This window comes from Ceratosolen solmsi, unplaced genomic scaffold (genome assembly GCF_000503995.2).
Source record: "Ceratosolen solmsi marchali unplaced genomic scaffold, CerSol_1.0 scaffold48, whole genome shotgun sequence".
NCBI classification, from domain to species: domain Eukaryota; kingdom Metazoa; phylum Arthropoda; class Insecta; order Hymenoptera; family Agaonidae; genus Ceratosolen; species Ceratosolen solmsi.
This window is the reverse complement of record NW_011948440.1, coordinates 636,125-645,547: the sequence shown is the minus strand read 5'-3', so window position 1 is coordinate 645,547 and position 9,423 is coordinate 636,125. Positions and strand designations below refer to the sequence as shown.

The 9,423-nt window shown below is 30.2% G+C and overlaps 2 protein-coding genes across 3 annotated transcripts in view; both read left to right on the top strand.

Moving 5' to 3' along the window:
- The window catches only part of LOC105365620 (centromere-associated protein E), a 7,358-nt gene extending 3,288 nt beyond the window's left edge, over positions 1–4,070 (top strand). Inside the window, exons 4-13 of the mRNA XM_011503834.1 lie at positions 5–286; positions 395–820; positions 928–1,110; positions 1,209–1,592; positions 1,885–2,391; positions 2,485–2,706; positions 2,780–2,848; positions 2,934–3,040; positions 3,112–3,286; positions 3,717–4,070. Coding sequence (XP_011502136.1) covers positions 5–286; positions 395–820; positions 928–1,110; positions 1,209–1,592; positions 1,885–2,391; positions 2,485–2,706; positions 2,780–2,848; positions 2,934–3,040; positions 3,112–3,286; positions 3,717–3,926 — 2,565 coding nt within the window. The 3' untranslated portion in view covers positions 3,927–4,070. The remainder of the gene's footprint in view (positions 1–4; positions 287–394; positions 821–927; positions 1,111–1,208; positions 1,593–1,884; positions 2,392–2,484; positions 2,707–2,779; positions 2,849–2,933; positions 3,041–3,111; positions 3,287–3,716) is intronic.
- Positions 4,071–4,835: 765 nt separating this feature from the next.
- LOC105365574 (probable cytidine deaminase) lies at positions 4,836–8,749 on the top strand. 2 transcript variants are annotated; one of them, XR_912973.1, is made up of 3 exons: positions 4,836–5,170; positions 7,546–7,767; positions 7,833–7,995. XR_912973.1 is itself a non-coding variant. In XM_011503775.1 (2 exons), the coding sequence occupies exons 1-2, from the start codon at positions 5,134–5,136 to the stop codon at positions 8,337–8,339; spliced, it is 465 nt and encodes a 154-aa protein (XP_011502077.1). In that variant the 5' UTR covers positions 4,851–5,133; the 3' UTR covers positions 8,340–8,749. The 2 variants fall into 2 exon arrangements, 1 of the variants encoding a protein (XP_011502077.1); XM_011503775.1 differs by lacking the exon at positions 7,546–7,767 and having other exon boundaries at positions 4,851–5,170; positions 7,912–8,749.
- Positions 8,750–9,423: the final 674 nt, after the last annotated feature.

Sequence of the window (9,423 nt, the reverse complement as noted above, 5' to 3'; positions counted from 1 at the left end):
CCAGTTATCTTTTATTTTGAAAAGTCAGGAAGAAGAAATGTATGAGAAGAGGAAAATTGAAGAAGAGTTTAAGAGAACGATTAGCAATTTAGAACGTCAATTACGAAAGCAAAAAGAACAAGATGAATTAATTAATCAAATGACGAAGCTCGAAGTAGCGACCATAAAGTTGGATAAAATACACGAAGATATGAATGATACGTTGGATACGAAAGACTTGCAAGTGACGGATATTTTGAAATTTCAATCAAAAACAGAGCACACGTTAACTAACGTACAAATAGAGGTATATTGTTATAAATTTATTTGCCGTTCTGTAATGAATAAATCGATATTTTCTATGTTATTTTGAATTAATAATTTTTATTATTTTTTTTTTAACAATTTCTTTTAGCTGCAAAAATCAGAAAATCAAGTAGCTAACTTTGAGGATAGTTTTCATAGTATCGATAATGATAATAATCCTGCGATTTTAACAATCGATCCACAACTGATTGGAGAAATGACTGGAGTACTACAAGAATATATCGATTATGATAATTCCGATGGAAAGTGGAACGTTAAAAGTATGTCCTTCCATCCAGATGTTGAAAGGTTTCTTAAAACAATTAGAACATTTATTGTAAAATTAAAGTTAGCGTACGAACATGAAGCAGAATTATCGAGAGATAATTTCAATGAAGAACGAGAAAATCTTGAGCAGAAACTCGAGACCAATCGAACAATCGTAACAGATTTAAAACATAAATTAACAGAAACTAATGAAACTAATAGATTTTTAACGGAGGAACTTCAAGACGTACAAGACTTATACAAAGATGTACGAATGACTTATTAATTTTGTTGTTGTTGTTGTTGTTGCTATCTTTAACTTTTTCACACTTAATTTAATCTCGCGTATTAATATTTTTTATAATTTCAATATAGATGAACTGTACTATGAGTGAGATGAAAACTCAGTTGGAATTGGCAAATGATAAGTACACTAAAGAATTAGCAGTGCATAAAACTGAACTAGAATTGATATCAAAAAGAAATATAGAAGAACGAACGAAATTAAAGGATTTACTAGAGGAAGCTAGAAGCGAATACTTGAAAGAGCTTGATAATGTAAATAAGTTTTGTTTTTTTTTTGTTTTTTTTTTTTTTTTTTATGTATTATCTTGTACTTATCTGTATATGATATTAATGAATTTGCTGCATTACAGATGACATCAGCTAGAAACGAGGAACTTTCTGAGGTGAAACAGGCAATGGAGAAGAGAATAGAAGATGAAAAAAAACGAATGAAAGAGGGTGGAAATAAAATGGTCGAAAATGCAGAAGCAATTACAAGAGAAACTTTAAACGCGTGTAGAGCTGAAAGTGAGGAAAGAGTAAAAAGAGTAATTGCCGAAACTGATGCATTGACGCGAGAAGCAAAAAATGTTTCTGAAGAAGAATTGCGTAAAGCCACTGAGAAATATAATTGTCGATTGGATCACTTGGAAAATGAGAAAGATACTTTAACTACGAAATTGGGACAACAAGATGTGGAAATAATTCAATTAACAGCGGCATTGGAGGAAATGAAGTGTACAGCTGAAACGCAAGTAGGATTTTTTCTTTTCTTTTTTAACGAATACATAACTACGTTATTTAGATTTTTATAAATTTAACGAACAAAGGCTTATTTATTTTATTCTTATGAATTTTCTCTCTAATATTTACCATATTCTCAAATATAGAAAATATCAGCCTTTTTTTTTATAATAAATAAATCATGATATTTTTTAATTAAAATAATTATATCCTGTAGCAATAATAAATGTTCCTATACTTATTTCATTTCATTAGAATTGCGATAAATTAAATTAGTAATACATTACGACATAATGCCTTTAGGAAAGTTTTAGTCAAAGTTTGCAAGCTGAATTAGACCGCGCTGAAGCAGAACTGATGGAAAAGAAAGAAGAGTTAAGAAATCTAAAAGATCAGATCCGTATGGAATCGGCTGAAATGGTTGCTAGAAGACGTCGCTTCGATGTTGTGATGTCTGAAAATCAAGCATCCGTTGCCGCTTTAACTCATAGACTTGCACAAAGTGAAGCTGAAGTTGAAAGACTGCAAAAAGAATTGCAAACTAACGAAGGTTCTCTGACGGGATATTGCGATTTATTTGAGTCGATTGTACAAGATTCTAAAATGGTACAGGAAGAACTGCATTCAATTACGAATAAAGTTGAAGAAAAAGTGGATATTATTAATCAATTGGAAGTACAAAGCGTAACTGAAATTAACACAGCCAAGACAGCATTTAATGCGAAAATAGAAAATTTAAAGAGTGTTACGATACATGAACTTAGTAAAGCTCAGAAGGAATGTAAATCAAAGTGTGAACAAATTATTGAGGTAACGTTATGGTATCAAATAATTGTACGGATGAATGTTGCTCAATCTCGGAAATGTTAGTATATGATATTTTTCTTTTTTGTATTTAATTAGTTAAAAGGAAATCTCTGCCAAATGTCTGATAGACTGAGCGAGGCGATGAATATGTTATTGAAATTAGAAGAAATAAATGACGGTCAATCAATCGAACTATCTCAATTAGAATTGCAAAATATTAAACTTCAGCAGCAGTTGGATAATAAAAATCAAATAATTGAGGGAAATGGTCTTTCGTTTACGACACAATTACAGTGTAATATAACTGAAATGACCGAAGTACGTTTATTTAATGAAAGTAAGAGAAGCCTTGATATTTGAAAGTATTTTTAATTAAAATGTTGTATTGTAGATGAACCAACAGTTGTCAAAGCTGACGAAAGAAATAAAAATTCTTAAAGAGAATAGAGATGAAATTGAGGTAAATTTGATTACATTAAATTACAGGCTTCATGAATTTTCAATATAAAATGCATTTTTTTTATTTATCATTACTTCTGTTATAGAAAAGAAAATACGACTTTGATGAATTGCGACTTAAATATGATGACGAAATTAGCGTATTAACAAAAGGTCTTGAAAGTGAACAAATTGAGAGAGAAAAGCTTGAAAAGTAAATCGGATAAATATTTTTTGTTAATTATTCACGAGTAAATAAATCATAATGATGAATATTTTTTACAGGCAAGTGAAAGAATATGAACGAATTTGTGAACATTTAAAAGATCAGTGCAAACAAGTTTCGGATAAATATACAGAAACAATTAATCAGAATAATCACAAACAGAGGATAAAACAAATGTCTCAATTACAGGAAAAAATAGATATTCAACAGGTTGATCTTCTTCGATTGCGACAGGTTCGTGCAGTCTCAGTTATCACTATTGTGATTGGATTATACTGGATATGGTCCCTTTACTTATTAAAACTTAAAAATTTCATATTCACATAGATAAAAACAAGATATTATTAAGTCAGAGTCTACTGCGTGTTCATATTATTATTAAATTTTTTATCAAAAATATTTACATGAATAATTATAATATATAAATATATTTATATGATAATATATATATTTATTTTTTTTTTTTTTTTTGTTATAATTTATTGAATGTATTCTAAAAGAAAGAAAAGTCCAAAATGTTATAAATCCAAAAAGTCCTAAAGCATTTAATAAAATATGTTATTTAGTTTTTCAAAAATGTAAGTTTCAATGTGTAAATTTTATAATGTCAAAAAGTTTTATTAATAGATTTATTATTCAGTATTCATGCATCATGTGTTTTTAGGAACTTGAATCAAAAAGTGATCTCATCAACGAACTTCATCAGGCCAATGAAAAGCTAAAGTTTGATGAACGACGTCAACTTGGATTGGGAAAAGAAAATATGCATGTCATTTCATCTCCTCACAAGACATTGTTTCCCAAAAGTACAAATACAACTCCAGTCGCTTCACCCCATAAGCCACATACACCTCTTCGTGATAGGAATGACTGATGTCAGAAAAAAATTCTTATCTTATTTTAAAATCTTTTTATATCCTATTAATGCATATGAGTCATGTGTAACATGCAGAGAACGATGACAGACCGAAGATGATTCTTCTATTTGTTATGTTACCTATGCGTCTTTTAAAATCTGTATTAAAATTAAGGTAGCTTGGTAAATTAGTTGATACCACTGAATTCTGTTAAATATATTATGAAATTTAAGATTTTTTATTTACTCTTCCAACTTTTAGATTTGATAGATTATTTATTAAGTTGTTGGAAATTTTATCCATTTTATAATGAAAGCCAATATTGAGAATTGAGAAAACTTTTAAGATTGAAAAGTTTCAAAAACATTACATCCCTTGACATTGTCAAATAAATATTTTTTGAAAAACTTTCAAATGTTCAAACACCGACAAATCTTAATTATTATACATACTATTATCATCATTATCATTATCATTATCATTATTATTATCATTATTATTATTAACATTATTATTATCATTATCATTATTATTATTATTATTATTATTATTATTATTATTATTATTATCATTATTATCATTATTATCATTAAATTAAACGTGTAAAAATAGCGTATCCAAAGTCTGATAATTATTTAAAAAATTTTAATTTTATTTTATTATGTAGCTCTTTAGTATTTTATTACAATAAATGAAGCTTATTTAAAGCAATTGCATATATAGTGTAATAAAGCTACAATGAGCATAACAATTTGATAAATCATATTTTGTTTTATTCAAGCCTGATATATTAATAATCGTTATGATTATGCACAATCGTATTAAGCTATTGATGCACAAGTAACATCAATGCTATCGTCGACCACACCACCAATGCACATCTTGAACAAATGAAATATTAAGTATAAATAGTCTCAGTCTCGCACGCTTAGACAATTATTTGACATTTAATTTTCCCATTATAGGCTCCTTTCAATGGCCAAGGTATCGCTATCGGAGGTTAGGTTTATCGTAGACGCGTACTTTTTTAAATCAATTCTAAGCAGCTGCGTGTTGAGAAAAGAGACAGAGCTAAAAGAGAAGGGAGCATAATTTCAACGTAATATATCATTAATGCGTAGGCCACGTATTTTTCAGAGCAGCTGATATTGTCACTATTGTAAATCACTTGTCATTAGAGTTGAAAGCTGAAATAATATAACAATTCTCTAGGTACAGTCTGTAATGAGCGTTGGCAGTTTGATAGATTTCGACCAACTCGGTAAATATACACTTGGGTTTTTTTTATAATATCCGCCCACTTTCAAATTAAAAATATAGTTGCCAATGTTAGTTTTTCGCGCGCATAGTTAATACGACATTGATAGTGCGCTGTGTATCGTTAAATTATTCCATTTTTATGAGCAGACGGGAAGAAGGGAATTTCAAGAGAGTCACACGCTTATTGTTTACAGTATTTTGTATTCAGTAGCTTTAGCATTGCAATGGCAAAAAAAAAAAAAAAAAAAAAAAAAAAAAAAAAAAAAAAAGAGAGAGAAAAGCCCAATCGATAAGGCATACGTGCATAAACAATGAACGATACGTTAAAAAATCTTAAGTAATCATTGTAGAAGGATAAAGACATCGTAAATGCGTTGCGTTCAAATTGTTGGTAAATTTATTTAATAATTTCAAGCAAATTGGTGATTGCATTGATAAACTTTATGGGCATTTACGTTAAGAAATTGCCAACATTATGCCCATAAAAGTAAAGGCATTTCGAGCAATTACGTGATGCGAAAGTAATGGATTGTTTTATAATTTCTTTACCATGTACAATAGATTTTTCTGTCCACAATGCGAATTCAATTGTATTTCCATCAATCTGTGCTAGACAAATCTAATGCACTGCTGATTATGCTTATGAACGAAAATCAGCATGTACATGTAAAAAAAAGACGATAAACCTGAACTGGTCACTCGTTAAAAGTTTAATTCACGATGAACTTTACAATAATATAATAATAATAATGATAACTAGTAAATGCTAACATTAAAAGCATAAGTTATGCTTTGACAACAGAATTTAACCTACAAATATTGCTCTGACTTACGTATAAATATCACTAATGTTACTACTGTATATTCTACAGTATGTGCATTAAATATTTATTTGTCGCAATGCAAATAAATTTATTAATTATCGAATGGATACTTTTTTCTTTGACAATTAAAATTTAAATAATTGGAAGAACGATCGGTCATATTCAATTGCATTTCACAAGCATTGATTTTAAATTTAATTTTAAAGAGTAAAAATATTTTTTTGACCATTTCTTGACAATTTATTTAAATTTCCTTCAATTATCATGCATTTAAATTAAGTTTTTCTCTTTCTCGTTTCTCTTGCATGTTCGAAAATATATATTAATTCGTCTTGAAAATTATTGCGAATAAAATTCTTATTCGTGTATGTTAAAAAAAAAGAAAGAAAAAAAGGAAAAAAAAACAACCAATTTTATATATTTGCATGAAAATTATCTTTCCAACTAATGTATTTGAACAAAAACATAATAGACATTCAAAGCTTATCATGTAAATTAATCAAAGTAATTTTGCGTTTACCGTTTTTCTGTTGTCGCACTTTAACATGTCTACTGATAAACGTAATATTTTAAATATATTTAATATTTTTTTCCTTTCAATTACAAGTAATTTCAATAATAATCGATTCAGCAATATTTTGATAAATACTAAACGATAAAAGTTTTGTGTTTCACAATAAAAAAATAAGTTTTCGTTTTCGTTGTTGTATTATTATTATTATTATTATTATTATTATTATTAAAAGATTGTAAATATATTTACGTTCTTTTTTTTTTTTTTTTAATTTTATTCAGCGCTTAGTCGTTTTAGAACAAATAATCTTATATAAATCGATTTATCAAATAAATAAGAAATTGTAAGCTATATTTGTAAATTGATCGAGATTTATAAATAATTTCTTATAATATGTTTGTTACGGTATAAAATTTATTGAGACGTCGATAGTCGTTTATAACTTTTCACAATAAAAAGTTTTACCCTTTGAGTTCTTCGAGATTATTATTTCAACAATAATGAACAAATCCCGAATATTATTTTGAAAAGCCTGGAAATGCTTTAAAGAGATAGCACTCTGGATGCATTATTCTTATATAATCAATTAAATTATTTTCAAAGCTTTCAATATTATTTTAGTACATATTATTCGCACACATTTTTCTTAATTATAAACAATTTGACAGTTGAATGTAAAAATCGACTTCCTTCTCCTTACTACTCCATTCGTCCACGTAAACACCGTGCTAAAGTTGCATTGTCTATTATCAATATTAATCTTATTGAGTGGAGCACGGAACAATGACGTAAATAAGATAAATTTTAAGAACAAACCCTTGGTAATATTATATTATTATTATCGAATAACCTCGAGTCTTGAAACATAATAAAAACACGATTTTAACAAGGATATAATCGGCATGCATGCACTTGCTCATTTACTCATCCACCCGATCACGTACACGCGCGCGCCCGCACAAGCGCACAAGCATACGAGAACACAAAATTTGTATAATTTAAATAGGTAAAACAATAAAGTTTATGAAATTTTCATAGATAAAGCATCTCTCCCAATGAGTTTTATCTTACGGAAATAGAAAAGCAACGCATTTAGCATTACGTAAGTCGGCGCAAAGATGACAATATCATTAGAGTAAGCCCCACGTTTGGCATACAAATAATCAACAGGGTTGATAACAATCTTAAAATCGAATTTATCCTCTCCGTTGATAGCCCCACAAAATTCAACGAGCCTTCGTAACCTCGAGCACCAATTAAGTAACGCTTGTTCTTTCCCTTCATCATTGTTACTACGATTATTATTATCATGTTTTTTATCTCAGACCATCCCAGCATTGGTTGCCAGGCCTCGCAAGCGCACAAGTGTCGGACTTACCCCACGACTAAACACTCTGTTGACAGATGAGGAGGTGCAGAAGCTGATACGCGAGAGCGCGAGCGCCCGCAGCTTCTCCTACTCCCCCTACAGCAAGTTCAAGGTGGGCTCGGCCCTTCTCTGCGAGGACGGCTCGGTGCGGACGGGTTGCAACGTCGAGAACGCCTCGTTCTCCGTGACGATATGCGCGGAGCGCTGCGCCCTCATCAAGGCCGTGTCCGAGGGCCGGCAGAGGTTCCGCTCGATCGGGATCGTCGCCGACAGGATAGACGGCCGTCTCACCACTCCCTGCGGCGTCTGTCGGCAGATGCTCAGCGAGTTCGGCGACTTCGCCGTATACATAGCGAGCCCGGACATGCGTCAGGCCCTCGTCACGACGACCCACGAGCTCCTGCCCCACGTCTTCCGCAAGGGCAGTAAAAACAATTTCGAATCGTCGAGCATGCCCGTTTAACGAATCAGCCGATGCGAGTACGGCAGGTGCGCAACGCTGGCTCTTTTTAGATAACCGCGCGGTCCAACTCGCACCCCATTACGACAACTCCAATAATTTATCTTGGCAAATGCATCGGCAAGAATGCTGCAAACTGCACCGCAACAAGTATCGCAATTTTAATCATAAAACGGCTTTTTATTATAGAAACAACATTTTTTTTTAATCATTATTATTCAGTTTAAGGGCGTTTGTTTTGTACGACGAAGAGTAAAGTTATGACAATTTTATTTATAACAATAGTCGAAATACCGTGCAACAATGAATATTAATCGAAAAAGCAAGATGTCTAAGATTGAAAATTTTTCTTATTAAAAATAGTCGCTTGACCGAATGAAACTGATAATCATTATGGATCTTTTAAATTAATCGACGAAGCTTTTTGCAATTTTATAATAATTATTGTATCAAATAACAGAAAGATAAGGATTAATTTATTAACGAAATAAATCATTGGTAGTGTGATTGAATATTAATTGACTGGTGCTTCTGTGTTAAGAAGCATCATGTAATTTTATAATGACAAATACAATTGCCAATGACGTTTTGTCTCTTAAAACGGAAAAGAAAGAAAGAAAGAAAAAAAAACAATACACTTATGATAAATTATTAAGATATTGATAAGAGTGTTGTTATCATTCAGAAAATTTAGCGATAATATATCTATGAAACAATAAGAATATCCGATACGTGGTCCAATTAGTAAATGTTTAGGGTGTTTTTTCCTTTTGTTTGTATAGAATATAATGTGCACCTTATGTAACCTTATGAAATTATTTGAAAAACATCAATTTCTAATTGAAAATAGACTTTTAGATAACTTTGCGGAAAAGTAAAAACAACGTTGATGAAAAACTAACATTTATTGTTGAAAATAGACTTCTGGATGTCATTGCGATAAAATAAAAACAACATTAATGACTATAATTTTATTTTTGAATTGTTGACTGAAAGAATATTGCGTTTAAATTCAATATGGCGTTATTGTTGTTGTTTATTATTCGTATAGTATTAATTACAAACAAGACTATTCTCTCAGTTAATT

Coding starts and splice junctions, on each gene's coding strand:
- LOC105365574 (XM_011503775.1), top strand. CDS start 5,134: ATGAGCGTTGGCAGTTTGATAGATTTCGACCAACTCG. Junction 5,171..7,911: donor GATAGATTTCGACCAACTCG/GTAAATATACAC, acceptor CTCTGTTGACAG/ATGAGGAGGTGCAGAAGCTG.